Source organism: Hemitrygon akajei, chromosome 20, assembly GCF_048418815.1.
Source record: "Hemitrygon akajei chromosome 20, sHemAka1.3, whole genome shotgun sequence".
NCBI classification, from domain to species: Eukaryota; Metazoa; Chordata; class Chondrichthyes; order Myliobatiformes; family Dasyatidae; genus Hemitrygon; species Hemitrygon akajei.
In genome coordinates, this window is record NC_133143.1 from 27457360 (window position 1) to 27475982 (window position 18623).

Consider the following 18623-nt stretch of genomic DNA (forward strand, 5'->3'; position numbering starts at 1 on the left):
GCCTCAACCCATCCATGCAATCATTTCCACTTCTTCCCACATGAAGTGGTGAATCTCTGGAATTCTCTACACCAGACGGTTGTGAAGGCAGGATCATTCTGGCATTTCAGGTGGTAATCGAGGTCTTGATGGGGCTATTGCTCCTGCTTACATGGTGGTGGTGGGGGAGTCGGGTCGGTGCTTCTCCTGGGGTGAGTGGGGTAGGGGAGGTTGATGCTTTTGCTGCAGTTTCTGCGGAGGGTGGGGAGAGTGGGAGGTTTCAGGGCTTCATTCATTCTATGGGGTACCTTGTTTCATGGATGTCTGTGAAGAGTACAATTTTCAGGTTGTATACTGTATACATTCTCTGATATTAAATGAAACTACAAACGTTTTTACGAGATCAGGGAATTGAGGGCGATGTGCAACTGGCACACAAGAGTTGAGGCCTGGGGCAGATTGATCACGATCATATTAAAGGATGAGCAAACTTGGGTGGCTGAGTGGCTTATCCCAGATGCTATTTACTTCAGTTCGAATGCTGCTCTATATCACCTCCCATATAGTGTTTTGTTTCAAGAATTTTGCTACCCATCATTTTAACTTCAGGGCACAGATTTCCCTAGCTACAATTCCATTTAAATACCTCTCCTTACCCATCCTTGATCAGGCCTGCCTTTATTGCCCAAGTTGATCCAGTCCTATACTGATATGTTAAGAACAAACAAGAGAAAATCTGCAGACGCTGGAAATCCAAGCAACACACAGCCCCGTTGAAGGGTCTCGGCCCGAAACGTCAACTGTACTCTCTTCCATAGATGCTGCCTGGCCTGCTGAGCTCCTCCAACATTTTATGTCTGATATGTTAAGAAACTGAATAAGCAAGGATGCCCATTTTGTTCCCGAGAGAACATTAGCAAACCAGTTAGGTTTATACAACTAGCTGACATCTTCACAGAATTACACAAGCCAGCCATTCAGAATCAGAATGAGGTTTAGTATCACTGGCATAATTTGTGAGATTTGTTGTTTTGTGGCAGCAGTACTTTGCAAGACGATAATAAAAATGTAAATTACATTAAACATATATTTATTAAAAAGCTAAAGAAGTAGAGCAAAAAGAAAAAGAAGTTCATGGATTCAAATTCCATCTGAAATCAGCATTTCACCAGGACAATGCAGCTAGATTGCAGTTCTCACCCCATAACTGCTTTCTCTGTGCTAAATCATTTCCATCACACTGTCCTTTCCAGACAGCAACTGATTGCGGCATAAATAAGGTATTTCTTATGTCACCTTGTGATTTGGTTCTTTTACTGTTCCTAGAATTTTTTTTTCTCTAAATTTCAAACTGCTACAGTGGGATTTCAACTCACTCTCTCTATCTTTAATGCTCAAGTGACTGGATTACTGACTGCCACAGTGTTATGCTACCCAGCTCTATTCTCACTATATGCAGAATATATATTGGTTTCCAAATGCTTTAAAGTCCCTTTGTGCTTTCAGTATTCGGAGACATTATTTCCTAAGCTATGCCTCTTCATGTGCATTCTCCTCACAGTCAGTGTTTTCATTCCAATCGTTTGTCTGAACTCAGCGTGACAGCACAATTCGCTCTAGGATTCATCACCTCTGGTGTAAAAAAAATCATAGTAGCTTTCACACTGAATCAAGCCAATTTTTGAGCAGAATTAACAACTTGGGAGCTGTAATGAAAGGGCCCATGTGAGAGAAAATGACAGCAGCTAAGACCCCCCACACAGGACGCGATCTGCATTATTGGATCACTATATCCTGCAACACCTGCTGCCAACTAAAGGATTAATTAAAATGATGGGAAAAGGCCAAGGGAGTGAACGCAGAGGGCGGATTTAATAATGTTCTTCTGTCACTAGTGCTAAATATGCCATTTTCCCCTTTGTTTGAAACGAGAGATGTGCAGCCTCAATATGTAACATTAACCCAAGTAACCCATCATGAGGGAGTTGAGACCAAAGGCATTGACGGTTTCGTACACCACTGAAATCAGTATAGAGGGATAGGAATCCTCCATTGACCAACAAGCTGGCTGAGTTCATTTGTCTCCCATCCTTGGAATACCTCCGTTTTAGCAAAGGGCACATTCTTTAGCTGAGAGACCATACCCTCAGTGAGGCCCCATAGTGGTATGGGAGAGGCCATCAGATACACACATGAAATTGCAAGAAATGAAGGGACCACGTACGGGCAAATGGGATTTAGTTTAATCTGGCACTGTGTTTCGTGCAGATTTTGTGGGCTCAAGGTCAGTTCCAGTGCTGGACTTTCTATCTGCGGAGGCCCAATCCCGGTGCAACGCGTCCATTCTAAGCAAGAGGCAGGCTGTACTCTAGAAAGGCTCTGAAGAGCAGAGAACCCCCAGGTATGAAAATACCAGAAACATCCAAAAACACACATAAAAATGAAAACACTATTTTTTTAAAATTAACATTTTTAGAAATACAATTAAATGAATAGGTACATTGAAATTAACAGAATTAAATCAGATAAAAAGGAAACTAAATTCTACATATAATTCTCCTTATGGTCCTTACTTCTCATGAACTTCAATAGGCTTCCAGGCCTAAGCTGGTATTTCAGCCTAACTGCCAAGAGATCTGAGAAAGTTTGTGCTGTTCAGTTAGGAGTCCATTAGCATAATGTAGGGCAGATTTGAATACATGGCTGGTTTTTTAAAAAAGGTATGGACTTTTGTTGGATAGGGTGCGGGATTAGTTTGCACCCAACCCTGTGGGTTCCCCGTTGGCAATTTAAGAATTTCCTCCACACCAATCTGTTGAAAACTGCTCTCAGATCACCTGTTGGGAAGCATAGTTGGTCAATGCTGGTGCAAATCTGCTCACAATCGACAGATAACATTAACCAGCAAATGTTAACCGTGTCCATTGAGATTCAATTCTTCATTCTCCATTCATGCATGGCCTTTAGGTGGTGAGATGTGAACCACTGGATACCTTTTAAATAATAGAAAATGTGCTTTACTCTCACAGATTGTGGGTTCAGAAACGAACACGTAACCTAGGTTTAGACTCTCAGTGGAGTACTGAAGAATCACTGTCAAAAGTTAAACCTGGACCCTGTTGGGTGAACACAGAAGATCTTCAGTTTTAAGATTCTCAACTGAAATAGCTTCAATGACCTTGGTAATGTTTACTGGACAGAAAACTTTTATCACTTTTGTTTGTGGAGCTTTGCAATGCAGAAACTGACTACCAGGACTGTAGTACTGAAGATATTTGCATTTAAGTCTGCTCCATTCTCTACATAATACTCATAAGAGTAGGAACCTAAATATGCACACTGAGCCAAACAGTAAGTTCCAGCTTCTTTTCTCAATAACCTTGAACTCCCAGAAGGTTTAAAAGCTAAAAGCACTTCGGCTCCTGAATAGGAACATTTAGGCATTTGAAGATTAGAAACCAAGTTGCAAAATACAGTGATCATCAGCATTCCCTGTCTGTTCAATCTATTTTACACTGTGGTGTGTTTAAAACTTACTTAGACACGTTCCTGTTCGCAATACTGTTATACGTGCTCCTAGGTTAATTGACACCATCTGGATTTATAAAATTATCTTTACGCATACAAAATATTTTAGGAGTGCACAGTGAACTATTACCTTATTTTGTTTAAGAGCACCTTTCTCCTTCATATGTGGACAATCCTTTCCTGTCACAATAGCTTTAATATCAGCCACGGGAACTGCGGAGAAACAAGAAACTGCTGAGAAATAATTCCTGCATTTGATACAAAGAACTGTCTATAATATTCATGGTAGAGGTCTTTCCAATCAACTCATCAGTGTTCCATAGGACTCACTTTTAAATTGATTCATTCTATCAGTGTCATGACACTGTATTGAGATTAACTGATTATCTAGTTTGTTTAAACAAAATCGTACAAAAAGGCAAAACCCAGCACAGATCCTGGTGAGAGGGAGAGAGATACAAAGAGGGGGGAGAAAAAACAGATCATAAAGAATAATGAAATCTACAAGGAATATCAAAATCAAAACATACACAAGGTGCGATTACATCAGGGAAAAAAGTGTATGGTCAGCAGCCCCTAACATAGATGATGATGGTGGTGCAATGGAAATGGAGGTTGCGTTGAATTACTTTGCATCAAGTGAGAAAGGTATCCCAAATATTCCAAGCAAATTAAAACTGAATCAGAAGCAGCGAGGAACCACAGTGATGACAAGCATCAATGAAGGAAACATCTGGACAAATCTCTAGGTTCAGATACTCGATTTGGTGTTTCATAGGAAACTGTAGAGAATATTGCTGATGTGCATATTATAATTTCTTAAAGTTTGCTTCCTCACAAACTTAAGAATTGCCACCTTTGCTTCTCTATGAAAGCTAAGAGAGAAATGGAAAACTGGGAATTATTGACAAGTTAACCTGCTGTCAGGTCTGATCAGAAAGAATTTGCATGGATTTGCAAAGGGTGGAAGCCACCTAACAAACTAGATATGAATTTTTTGAACAGGCGACTTAAGTAATGGGCTTCCAAAAAGTAGTTAATTAAGTCCCTAGTAAGAAATTCTTAGCTGAAAAAGCTTTTAGAACTGAGGAGAAATTGATCTAGTTAGGAAATTAACTGAGTGGTAGCAGACAGAGGAAGCAAGAAAAATGGATGCAAATTGGAATTGTATCTAACTAATTGTATCTAATTGTGACTAACTGTATCTTGCTAGGTTCTGTGATGAGGCTGCAACTATATATATCATTCTTATTAATAACTTCCATTTCTCTAAGTTGCTAACAACACAATAATTAAAAGCTATTTTAAACATTTTATAAAATGAAAGGAATTAAAGTTAAGCAATGGACAAAATAGGTTTCAATGCAGACAAACACAAGATCATCCAATTAGTTCCTGATAAGGCTAAAGCAGTACAATTTAAATAGAGAAAGGATTTCTAAAAGTCCTTGGAATTGATGATAAAATTGTAATGGACAGAGAGTACTAAAGCCAATCAAATACTGGTGGGTTTACATCACAACCACAGAACACTTTGGTTAACCCACAGCAGGATCAGAACACAGCCTTGGAGGACAGCAGGATGATAATGAGAAAAATTGAAGCGGGGGGTGGTCTGTTACATAAAGGTATACTTGTTGGGAAGTTCGGGAGTTGATTCTATCAAGAGTTCAAGGGAAACTGATACAGCAGTCAGTAAAAACTTGATCTGAGATTTTAATTTGCAAATGCAGACTACTAAAGACAACTAAAAATTCTGTCTCCTTTACAATAACATTGGAGAGAGATAGGAACAGACAAGTTAGAAAAGCGTTTAATTGGAGTAAGGGCAATTATGAGGCTATCAGGCAGGAAATTGGAAACAGATGTTCTCAGGTAAAACTACGGAAGAAATGTGGCAAATGTTCAGGGGATACTTGTGTGGAGCTCTGTGTAGGTATGTTCCAATGAGACAGGGAAGTTATGGTAGGGTACAGGAACCATGGTGTACAAAGGCTGTAATAAATCTAGTCAAGAAGAAAAGCTTACAAAAGGTTCAGAGAGTTAGGTAATGTTGGAGAGCTAGAAGACCATAAGACTAGTAGGAAGGAGCTTAAGGAGGAAATTAGGAGAGCCAGAAGGGGCCATGAGAAGGCCTTGGTGGGCAGGATTAAGGAAAACCCCAAGGCATTCTACAAGTATGTGAAGAGCAAGAGTATAAGACATGAAACAATAGAATCTATCAAGTGTGACAGTGGGAAAGTGTGTACGGAACCGGAGGAAATAGCAGAGGTACTTAATGTATACTTTACTTCAGTATTCACTATGGAAAAGGATCTTGGTGATTGTAGTGATGACTTGCAGCAGACTGAAAAGCTTGAGCATGTAGATATTAAGAAAGAGGACGTGCTGGAGCTTTTGGAAAGCATTAAATTGGATAAGTCACCGGGACCGGATGAGATGCACCCCAGGCTACTGTGGGAGGCGAGGGAGGAGATTGCTGAGCCTCTGCCCATGATCTTTCCGTCATCAATGGGGACAGGAGAGGTTCCAGAGGATTGGAGGGTTGCGGATGTTGTTCTCTTATTCAAGAAAGGGAGTAGAGATAACCCAGGAAATTATAGACCAATGAGTCTTACCTCAGTGGTTGGTAAGTTGATGGAGAAGATCCTGAGAGGCAGGATTTATGAACATTTAGAGAGGTATAATATGATTAGGAGTAGTCAGCATGGCTTTGGCAAGGGTAGGTCGTGTCTTACGAGCCTGATTGAATTTTTTGAGGATTTGTCTAAACACATTGATGAAGGAAGAGCAGTAGATGTAGTGTATATGGATTTCAGCAAGGCATTTGATAAGGTACCCCATGCAAGGCTTATTGAGGAAGTAAGGAGGTATGGGATCCAAGGGGACCTTCCTTTGTGGATCCAGAACTGGCTTGACCACAGAAGGCAAAGAGTGGTTGTAGACAGGTCATATTCTGCATGGAGGTCAGTGACCAGTGGGGTGTCTCAGGGATCTGTTCTGGGACCCTTACTCTTCGTGATTTTTATAAATGACCTGGATGAGGAAGTGGAGGGATGCGTTAGTAAGTTTGCTGATGACACAAAGGTTGGAGGTGTTGTGGATAGTGTGGAGGGCTGTCAGAGGTTACAGCAGGACATTGATAGGATGCTAAACTGGGCTGAGAAGTGGCATATGGAGTTCAACCCAGATAAGTGTGAAGTGGTTCATCTTGGTAGGACAAATATGATGGCAGAATATAGTATTAATGGTAAGACTCTTGGCAGTGTGGAGGATCAGAGGGATCTTTGGGTCCGAGTCCATAGGATGCTCAAAAGCAGCTGTGCAGCTGACTCTGTGGTTAAGAAGGCGTACAGTGTATTGGCCTCCTCAATACCCGAAGCCTGGACTGACACCTTGCCCTACTGTCCTGTTTATTATTTATTGTAATGCCTGCACTGTTTTTGTGCACTTTATGCAGTCCTGTGTAGGTCTGTAGTCTAGTGTAGCTTTCTCTGTGTTGTTTTATTACGTAGTTCAGTCTAGTTTTGTACTGTATCATGTAACACTATGGTCTCGAAAAACGTTGTCTCATTTTTACTATGAACTGTACCAGCAGTTACGGTCGAAATAACAATAGAAGTGACTTGACTTGACTTAATCATGGGATTGAGTTTAGGAGCTGAGAGGTAATGTTACAGCTATATAGGACCCTGGTCAGACCCCACTTGGAGTACTATGCTCAGTTCTGGTCACCTCACTACAGGAAGGATGTGGAAGCCATAGAAAGGGTGCAGAGGAGATTTACAAGGATGTTGCCTGGATTGGGGAGCATGCCTTATGAGAATAGGTTGAGTGAACTTGGTGTTCTCTCCTTGGAGCGATGGAGGATGAGAGGTGACTTGATAGAGGTGTATAAGATGATGAGAGGCATTGATCGTGTGGATAGTCAGAGGCTTTTTCCCAGGGCTGAAATGATTGCCACAAGAGGCCACAGGTTTAATGTGCTGGGGAGTAGGTACGGAGGAGATGTCAGGGGTAAAGTTTTTACTCAAGAGTGGTAAGTGCGTGGAATGAGCTGCCGGCAACAGTGGTGGAGGCGGATAAGATTGGGTCTTTTAAGAGACTTTTAGATAGGTACATGGAGCTTAGTAAAATAGAGGGCTATAGGTAAGCCTAGTAATTTCTAAGGTAGGGACATGTTCAGCACAACTTTGTGGGCTGAAGGGCCTGTATTGTGCTGCAGGATTTCTATGTTTCTATGTAAAAATAATTACATGTTGAGGTATTTATGGAGTATAAAATGATGTCTTTAGAATATTTCAAAGTAATGCACTTTCTAATCTGCACGTAAGCACATTTCTAGCCTCTGCTGATCAAAAGCTCAAAGTAGAACAGTGCACTCCATTTTTGGATTGTCAGACTAAAGTTACACAGCAACATAATGCATCTCAGGTATAATAAATGTACATTTGGTCTTTCATTGCCTGAGAATGATCATCTATAGTCATCATGAGGATTGAAAAGCACATAAGTTGCAAAGTACTCTGTGCCATTCGGTTAATGATGTCACCTACGCTTGTCCTGCAAAGATTCGTACGGCACCTCCCCCTGTGGGCTTTCCTCCAGGTCACCATAGTGCAGAACCTTGTGGTTTGGTGAAAGACGACAATACCAGAATTTATCTGCAAAATTTAAGAAAAGTTCACTTATATCACTGACATTACAATTTTGAGGAAACACTCAACATTTTGATTCAATACAAGTACAGAAAATATTAGAAATACTTTGCAGGTCAGGCAACATCTGTGGGAAGAGAAACAGTCAACATTTCAGGTTGAGGTTCTTCCATCAGAACTGATCCAACACTTCAGCCCAGTCAGAACAAGAGAACCACTTCCAAAGCTGAATGGCTATTCCTGCTGCTTCTGCAAAGTCGGTCAAATGAGGAGGTTCCTGTCACCCTGCTACACTGCGATTAATGTACAATCAGCAGGAGTTAGTTAATGCAAAGCACTCATGGACTAATACCACCCACTCTGACCTTATCCCATCTATGGGTCATCATGTAAGGATGCTTTCCTGCTGTTAAGAACTTAAGACTTCTACCTTTACTTCACAAATTTACATATTGTCCTTTTAAGCTCACTAGACTGCTCCACTTTTTAGAACATTGCCAGAGGATTGGATAATTTAATTGTTGATGATGAACCACGATTTACTGTCTTCTGTTTTTAGGATCAGAAGAATGCTAAAGGTCTAGCGATTGCAAAGAAAGGAACTTACTGCTCCTGATTTAGTTGGAAGAGATAAATTTCTGAAAAGTGCTTTCAAGCACTGGTAACCCAAATTAACATCAGCAAGATTTGTATTGTGCATGTAGACTGTGTCTTCCCTGCCACACAACAATCAACTTTCCAGGGCCTACAGCACACTGCGTAATTGCATGATTTTTCATTTATCATATCATTGACTGATCTCAGAGCCTGGGTGATGGAATGTCAGTTGGAAACAGTTTTGCATATCAAGCTCAATTCCATTCAAAGACACTGACAGCTATCTAATACGAAGCAATGTTTCTATCATATGGTGGGATCTTATCCCCAAATCTGGACTTTAACGCTCCACTGCAAGGAAGTGTGCCTAACCAAGATCAAAAAATTCATTCCTTTTCTGTGATCCCTCATATTTCTCATTCATCTACATAATGGTCCAACTACTAAACCCAATTGTCAGTTGAATGAGCTTCCTCTTACCCTATTGTATAATATGTTGTTCAGATAATCATTTTCCTTCCACTTTTACTGCATAAATCCACTGAAAGTCAATGAAGCCCTCAGCTTGCTTCCCTCCTATTTCTCATTCATGTGCTGCCCCTCAGCAACACCACCCATAGAATTGATATCAATAACAACCTGCTCTACTACACTGCAACTTTCCTCCATCCCTCTCTCTTGACAGACCACCCATTCATTGTCTCGGTTTGGAAAAGCAAAAATTTCATCCAACTACAAATTAGGAAGACAAAAGCCATTATTTTGGCTCCTGCTTGAACTCTGTTTCCTAGTTATTCTATTCCATTTCCCGGCCAGTGCCTCATGCCCGTTCACAGCCTCAGTTTCTTATTTGGCTCGAGGCTAACTTCACCGTATCTTTAGCACTAAGTTTGCCTACTTGCCCTTTCAAGCAAAAAAAAAACTCACCCATCTCCTACTGTGCTTCAACTTGACTGCTCAATGTAGCTCTCACTAAATTACCTCCGAGGCATTCCAGTCTCACCTCCTACCTTGCATTTGCCATAAACTTTAGCTCAGCCAAAAGCCTAATACTGTACTTTAAGCCACCTTCACCAATTTAACCCCCAGATCTTTGTTGGCTGCTGGCCCTGCTAAGCCTCCATTTTCATGCCCACAATCAACTCCAGCCACAGTCTACACCGGGTATCTCTGACCCTTCCTCTGTTCCCACAACCCCATCAGTGGCAGAATGTGTCGACTCAACATTAGCCTCATCTGCCAACTCAGAACCACAGAACTGGGTTGGAAGCAGGTCATCCTCAAACACCAATGAAAAGACTTGGAAAGCAACATTAGCTGCCAACCTTAACAGCTGTCGGGTGAAAATCCTGCCATATGCAACTTAAGTTTCATGGTGGCAGGAGCACCTAATTGAAGATTAGCAGATGCTCGGAGCCTGAAGGAACGGGCAATGTCAACACTGTTAACGTCACAGAGATTGACAACACACACACACAACTCACTGTATAGTACGAGAGGAAGTTATAAACATTATAGATTAATAAGGATTTAAACTTATTGCAAATAGATATACTCAAAACCTGTTTTATGGCAAAATTGATCTGACTGTCCATTCACAGCACAGAAAAGTTCACCAAGGTGCCTGGAGAGTTGATGTACCTTGTCGTCGGCGACTACTGATCTTCCTGAAGCAGGTGCCTTCACACAGTCGGTTCAGCCGCTGCTGCTTTACCAACTCAAGGATCTCAGGCTGAATCTTCTCCCTAAGTTCCCTGCAGACAGGAAGACAAACTGTCATCAGCCGAGACCTACGCCCTGCTCAAGAAGCGTCTTGCAAAGGAGGCAGAGGTAGTGGGTGAAGTGGTGGGAGTGTACACAAGGACAGGGAGCAGGGAGGGACGACCACGGGGGGGGGGGGGGGGGGTGTGCGGACACGAAAGGCAGCTGGGGAAGGGTAATGTGCTTGAGATGAGTGGGAGAAGGATGAGCAGGAGGGTGCAGGGGTCAGGCAAATGCACGGGTGTGTGGTGGAGGGTGGAGGTGAGAAGAATGTGTCAGTATATTAGTGAGCACGGAGGCAGTGAGGTGAGGCAGGAAGTGCACTGTACACAAAAAGGGTCTGACAGTCAGGTATGGGCGTGGACCTATTAGGAAGCACAGGGATGGGGCAGCTGATGTAGTAAGCGAAGTGCTTCTGGGTGGATGACAGAATGTTTATCGCAGCATGATGTTCTACACCTTCAAGAGGACCACAGCCCTTCTTGTTAGGTTTGGAGGCTTGAGGTCCTCAATGATCTGGAGAGCTACATTGGCTGGAGTCAGGGCTTTATGCTTTGGCTCTTGGTAGGGTCACCCATGACCAAGAGTGGTCCACTGGTCCTCCAGTGGCAATTAACCTAGTAACACGCCGTTTTAGGTGTGTTACAACAGTTTAGATGAAACTGAAGCACCCAAAGGAAACCTACAAGGTTACAGGGAGAATGAACAAGCACCACACAAAACAGCACCTAAAGTCAGGATTGAACCCGGCTCTCTGGCTAACAGTGAGGCAGGGGCTTTACTAGCTGTGCCACTCTGCCATAGTGGATTGGGTAAGTACTGGATTCTTCTTCTTCGGCTGTCCATCGATTTCGATGTGGACTGAGGCCTGGGCAAGGAAGACCGGCAGTTGCAAGTCTCCCTTCTCCACGCCACTGATGTCGTCCAAGGGACGGGCAAGGGCCAATACACCGGTGTCGTCGCAGAGCAATGTGTGGTTAAGTGCATTGCCTCAGCTGAGGCTCGAACTAGCGACCTTCAGATCTCCAGACCGACGCCTTAGCCATTTGGCCACGAACCAGTATTTCCCAGTTAACCAGGGAAAATGTCACAATGAAAAGGCTCGGGGAGAAATAAAACAAATTAGGGAGTCTGTACATCAAACAGGAGGATGTTTGGTTGATGATATGTTTGATGGGTGCAATATATTTGTCCTGGTTAGTTTTTCTTGGGATGATGAAGGATTAAAACCAGAAATAAAACTACAACTTGTTAAAGCATCTCCACAAATTTTCTGTCCATTCTACTTAATATATCAATGAAATTTGGAAATTTCCTTTATAAGTCCAAATGACAGCTTCATATCTGCTTCAGGTATAAAACTTCTATATGTTAATTTAAGAATCAAGTCTGTCTCAACTGCACACAATGTCCCTGATCTAGGATTACAATAATAGAACCACAGTCTTAAATTAAAGAAATAATTTAATTATTTTACACTGAATTCACTTAAATACAGGGAACACACAAGTTTCTCTCCTACTCTTTCTAATAAAAGCTAAAAATAAAATGGAAGAATGTGGAGACCTTGGGAGACGGTTACAATTCTGAATGAGCACCGAGTCCCACAGCACCAAACCATTCAAACTGCTAATCTAACAGAGATCTTGTTATTTCTTTTGAGACCTTGTTCAATGAGACCCTTACTGAACACATTTCCCCTTTTCATGCTGACAAAGTAATCTGAGACCAAGAGTATAGATTTACAGCGACGGAATATAAATCATAACAATTTTATGCAATAAATTAGGAAATTGATTACATACTAAAGTACCTGGAAACAAAAGTTTGTACAGAAAGAGGTTTCACTGAGCTGGTAAATCTATTTTTAATTATGTTTACAGTGACTTTCATCTCTCTTTTTAAACTTTTCCCTGTTGGGCAGTCACTATGCTCTCCATGACAAGCCAGTGCAGTGGAAGTTTAGAATTTGCACGTGACACGCTAGTAATGCAATTTCCCAACAAATATGTCATGAAGATCTCAACATTTAGGGCAAACACAGGCACATGAATTTAATTAACCCACTGCGCAACTTACCTGAAATATGAGAGTCTGAAACTAGGAAGTGATGGCTCTGAAGTATTAGCATTCGGAGACAGTACTTACTAGAATGTGGGGCAGACTACTGCGCATTGGTCAGAGTCATACAGAAAGAAGTTCTTCGGCCCACTGATACCCCGCTGACTATCAAGCACACTGATCCTACATTAACACAAACAAACACAATGCTGGAGGAACTCAGCAGGTCAGGCAGCATCAATGGAGGAAAATGAACAGTCGATATTTCAGGGCAAGACCCTTCAGCAGAACTCTGAAGGGTCTTCTCAGCCCACAATATCAACACTTCATTTTCCTCCACAGATGCTGCCTGACCCACTGAATCCTTCCATTTTGTGTGATGGTCCAGATTTCCTGCATCTGGAGTCTCATGTGTCTCTAATCCTACTCTAATCTAATTTCTATTTCTCCCCGTCTTTCATCCATATCCTATAAATGATGATAATAATTGAATCATAATTGGCCTCATACTAGCTGATATGCAATTGGCAGTTGGAAAGGGGAAAGGAGGAAGATAAGGGATGGGAGAGGGAAATTATTAACCATATTTATTATTCCTTATCATATCCAGTGAGTTTTCACATTAATAAACGGGGAAGAGGTGAGAGGCCATGCATGTTCAAACAACCCGCAACATATGCTTGGGTGAACTTCGGGCAGTTGGACTTTGTGTTTGACCTCATTCCTGGGAAAGACCAGAATTTATTGTCTGCCTTAAGTGCCTGAACTGAGGAGACACAGTCACCAACATTGCCTTAGGTCTAGAGTCTCATAAATGCCAGATGTCCCTTCCCAAAGGGACATTAGTGTACCGTATGGGCCTTTACAACACTCCAGTGATTTTCTTGTCATTATTACTGACACTGATTTTCCTTTTGAAAAAGTGGTCAGCTTCCTTTAAACTGCCCAGATGTCACAGTGAGAATCACACATGCCTCTCCACATCAATAACCCAGACTTCCAGATATAATATCACAAAGTTAGCAACTTTGTAAGCTATTAAACCTATTTTTAGAATGAGGATGATACATCCCTGCGCATCGAACTGCATATCTGAAGTGTCACCTTCAGGGAGGAGGAGAAAATTAGGCACAAAGAGAATTATTATTAATACAATCTGCTCTTTATGATGATCATTTGAATTAAACACATTTTGTCGTGCTTTTTCTAAGTGACAGCAATGAGAGTACATCACAGAGTTTCTCAAACTAATTATTTTTTTAATCCATATCCAGTCTGTATCTGAATCCTACTGACTTCAAAACCCTTGATAATCTTTTAAAAAATCTATTGATTATAGCCATGAAAATATTAAATTATCTTCGAAAAGATGATGTCGTGCAGGAGGCAGAATTCCAAATTTCCACAAGTCTTTTGAGTTTTTTTTTAAAAAGTTTACTTCAAATAGACCAGCTCTAATTTTCAGACAGTACTCTCTGGCTTTTAATATCTCACTGCCAATGGATATAATGTTCCTGCCTTCCTTTATCATGTCAGAAACCCCAATTAGATCACACTTCTCAAATGAAGAGAATAAAAATCAAATCTACACAAAATCTCCCACTTGGATATGCGAAAGCTGTTGGGTGCTTACAGGATTGGGCGGGATTGGAAGTCCTCCTGGTTCATCCTCTCTGACTGTCGGATTTTCAAGATCTCTGTGTAACTCAGGTTCTGCAACTTGCTCTTGAACTGGTCGAGAGAGTTAGGCTTGCTGGTCAGTGCTCTCATTATCTGCTCCTTTACAACCTGCATTACCTGAAGCAAGAGAGAAAAAGAATTAAAAACCTTCTGCAGTGTAACAAGCTGAGCTACAATTGAATACCCTTCCACTCAGTACCAGTCCCTGTTGAACAATTTTCTGGCTTGAAGATTCCAAAGAAACATCCATTATTCCAAAGTTGCAGGAACTCGAGCTGCTCTATTTATAGTTTAGGTGACTTCAGTCTACAAAATAGATTCTGGACTCATAGAGGTGTAGTACAAGGGCATGCACTGAACATTGTTAGCACTTGCGCATTTTGAGATCACTTTCACATTGGTCTTGCTCTTGCCATGGGTCAACATGCCAAACTATTGAAAGGCCAAAATTGAGTGGATGTAGAGAAGAAGAAGAGCCTAGAACCAAAGGACACAGCTTCAGAATAGGAAATTGTCCCTTTAGAACAGAGATGAAGAGGAATTTCTTAGCCAGAGGGTGGTGAATCTGTGGAATTCATTGCCGTAGATGGCCGTGGAAGCCAAGTCACTGGGTATATTTAGGGAACACACACAGGATGTTGGAGGAACTGAGCAGTTATGCTGAAGGTCTCGGCCTGAAACATCCAACTGTACTCTTTTCCATAGAAGCTGCCTGGCCTGCTGAGTTCCTCCAGCATTTTGTGTGTGTTGCTTGGATTTCCAGCATCTGCAGGTTTTTGTCTTGTTTGTGATTGGATATATTTAAGGAGGCATTTGATAAATAAGCACATCAAAGGTTGCAGATTGAAGGCAGAAGAATGGGGTTGAGAAGGATAACAAATCAGCCATGATGGAAAGGTAGGGCAAACTCAATAGGCTGAGTCGCCTAATTTTGCCCCTATGTCTCATGGTCTTAAAATGGTGCCTTTTCCTAATTACTTTCAGCTATTTCCAAACAAGGTCTCAATAACTCTAATAGGTTGTACTTTTATATCCATTATTTAAGATGCAAAAATTAGAATGCTTGCTACTATGCCTGATCAATACATTGATGTCAATGTACTTTGATGATGCATTTTACACAATTACATTGACTACCTTCTCCAATACTCTCATCACCAGGTATCAGTAATCAGCAGGTTAGGACTTCAGGGAGATCTTCCTGCTCTCCTTTGATTCATACCATGGGATCTTTTACACCCAAAAGGCACAAGGGTCAACAGGATTACTGTGGTATGGGCAACTTGCATTTCTGCTTTGAGGTTATGGAGGGGAATATAATACACAATCCTCTGAGAGTGCCACCAACTCAGCTCCAGTTCACCCTTCTCCCTCTTGAACAATTTCCTTGGTTCAACGTGCTATACAAGTGCCAGCGATGGCATGCAGAGCCAAATCTCTTCTGAGAAGGGATTATTGGATTATATTCAAGCAAGAAAATTACCAAATGGCTGACTCCTCATCAAACAGGCAACAGCAGACACCAACACTAAACACTTAAACCCAAGTCTTTTTGCTGTTTGCACAACTTTGGACGACAACGCTTTAGATATTTATCTATTTACGATGGAAGTCCACAGTGCATGGTGTTTATAGGGAGCGCGCCATGCTATTGAGACTCTTTGCAAACCAGGTCTGTTACAAAGGCTCCCGTAATTCTAGAAAGGACACTTCCTTATGGAACAGTTAAAAATAAAGTGATGGATTACCCAATCGCAAGTAATGCCTCAAATTATCTAAACAAGGAACACATTCATTTCCTCTTACTTTGCAATTTGAGTCTTAACCCTCGCCCCCTGAAAGCTTCATGTTCCAAATCTCCAGACTCATCAAGAGACTTTGCAAATGATAGCTGGCTTTGCAAATGCAATGTGCAGTGAAAAAAGTGCGGCCCGAGTTGAGGGTGCTCTTGTGCAGCAGAAGGTGTACTTCTGACCTCCATGGTCTGAAAGCATCAACTTCCTCAAACATCTTAATTTGAAAACAAGTCCTGAGGATTGTAGCATCTTTAGTTGCTAAGCAGCATCTTATGTATTCCATAAAGCACACGGCATGACAAATATTACAAACTATATACTGCCTGGCAGGGGAGGGGGGAGGTGAAGGGAAATGGACAGTTCGTTTCCCTCTATAGATGCTGCCTGACTTGTTGTGTGTTGCTCTAGATTTCAGCATCCACAGTCTCTTGTCTCCTGGGTTGGGAGACCAGCTATCGCAATCTAATTTATGAAATTGATCACAGATTAAAGTGGGGTACAGATGGCAGCTCTTGTTCAAGTTTTCCATAAGAAGCCCACAAAAATGTCCTCAGCTGAAATGGGATATTCTACCCAGCTCGTGTATCACTATGAAGTTTGCTGAAGCAAGATTAATATACAATTCTTCTCTAATCTGTCAGAATATGAGATTACCAAAAGAAGAGAAAATGCACCAAAAACCTTCTCGAAGCATCCAAGAAAAAATATAACAGCATCTTTGACTGGAATCCCTGGCCCACGATTACATAAAGTGGCGAAGGAGCAGCTAACATGGACACAGAACAGTTCATTTCCCTCCACAGATGCAGTCTGATCCACTGACTTCCTCCTGCATCTTGTGTGTTGCTCCTAACAGGGACACTCGCATGCTAAAACAACATTCTTTTTAACTGCTTTGGTTCCCAGCATTTGCTTTTGCCTGTCTGTGCTGTGTGCTTTATGGAGATTTTGCGGCTGACTAGGGACGTTCCAGGTTTTGGTGCTTAGCAACTAAAAGATACAATGCTCAGGACATGTTTTTGAAGGAAAATGAATCAGGAAGCTGACACTCTCAGACCATGGAGATCAAATGTACTCGTTGATGCATGAGAATTCGCTCAGCTCATACTTCACATTGTCTCCACCAAGAAACTCTAATATGTTTGACTGAAGCACAAAATAGTGGAATGCCATCTCCTTGGATCAGTCTGTGGATCCTAGACTGATTTGAAAAGCTATCTCAGATACGTAGTAGAAGCAGGTTTTCCATAATCCTGGAGAAAAGATGCCCAGAAGATGCAATTTTAAGAATTAAGAATTTCAGAAATACCTTAAGAAGCAGTGAGAAAAGAGAACAGCACTTATGCAGGAAAATACTTCTGTGAGAGGATCTTTTGCAACCAGACATATTAGTGAACACATCACTGCACAGGAAGTGGAATTTACTGTTATTTAATTTAAAATTATTTCTCAAGTGGAAAAAAAGCAGTCAGGTTTCATTATCAAGTTGAAATGCCTGTCTTATTGTTCCCAACACTGGGTTATCAAGGGATTTGATTCTGATCACTACATCAGTCAAAGCACCTCTGTACAGCCTTCTTCCTTATCTCTATCCTGAGGCGATGTGATGTGTATTTGAGTTCTCTGGGTCAACCATCAGTCTCCTGTCCAATCCAGCAGTAACAGTACACATAAATCATTAGTAAACAATGGCCTCATTGATCTTTGCACATGATAAGCAATTTTCTTTGTTCCAATCCTTCTTAGCATCCATTTAAAACAGCATAGATAGCACAGAGTCATAAATACTGCAAACACGTCTCCTTATGATCACTTTCATTTTCCTCTGTCGTTGTGGTCAGATGAAGAAATACGATATCACCACAAACTACAACACGAAATGTTTCAGGACGTAGATCGAACATGTAAAATCAAAACAATCCCTTCTTATTTAGAATCACTGTTAAATTATACCTTTGAGTCAGAAATCTGCAAATTAGTTCCAAGAAACATCTATGATTCTTGGGGATCTTCATTATAAGAACATTAGAGGGAGGCTGAGAGACAGTGAGGGCTAAGTGCCACAGGATCTGTGAGCTTCTTTGTTGAACTGACATCTTGCTAATTGTATTAAGGATGTTTCTTGTTCAAACCTACAGATGGTTACAGAAGATAGAGGGTACAAAAATCAGAAGATGAATCTATAGATTTTATACATTAGACAATCAATGGCCCATTTTGAATCTCATAATAAGGAAAATATTCAGCAGCCTGTGCTATTAGTTCTAATGTTACTCTCATATCCTGGAAAGCTGCAAAACCAGCCTCGCACAAGGCAGATACACGTGGCGTCACAACCAGGTCGTGAAGAGTCTGGCAGCGGTGGTTGAGACCAAGAGGATAGGAACGGACTCCCTGCCCCCTAGGATGTTCTGACACCAGCAGCATTCATCCAGGAGGGAGAGAAAGGAACAATTAATCTTCCTCCTAAGCCAGGAAGAAGACAGATGAACATGGCTCGTGACTGGAACATGCTGGTGGACATCAATAAGTAACTCACCTTTCCACCAGAAATTGCTACCCC

The 18623-nt window shown here is 41.5% G+C and overlaps 1 protein-coding gene across 2 annotated transcripts in view; it reads right to left on the minus strand.

Annotated features, from left to right (window-relative positions):
- elmo1 (engulfment and cell motility 1 (ced-12 homolog, C. elegans)) overlaps positions 1 to 18623 on the minus strand; it is a 224673-nt gene that overhangs the window by 19416 nt on the left and 186634 nt on the right. For both annotated transcript variants that reach the window (XM_073024050.1, XM_073024051.1), the window contains 4 exons: positions 14218 to 14381; positions 10404 to 10516; positions 8064 to 8171; positions 3638 to 3720 (listed from right to left, as the gene is read on the minus strand). In XM_073024050.1, the coding sequence (XP_072880151.1) occupies positions 3638 to 3720; positions 8064 to 8171; positions 10404 to 10516; positions 14218 to 14381 (468 nt within the window). The remainder of the gene's footprint in view (positions 1 to 3637; positions 3721 to 8063; positions 8172 to 10403; positions 10517 to 14217; positions 14382 to 18623) is intronic.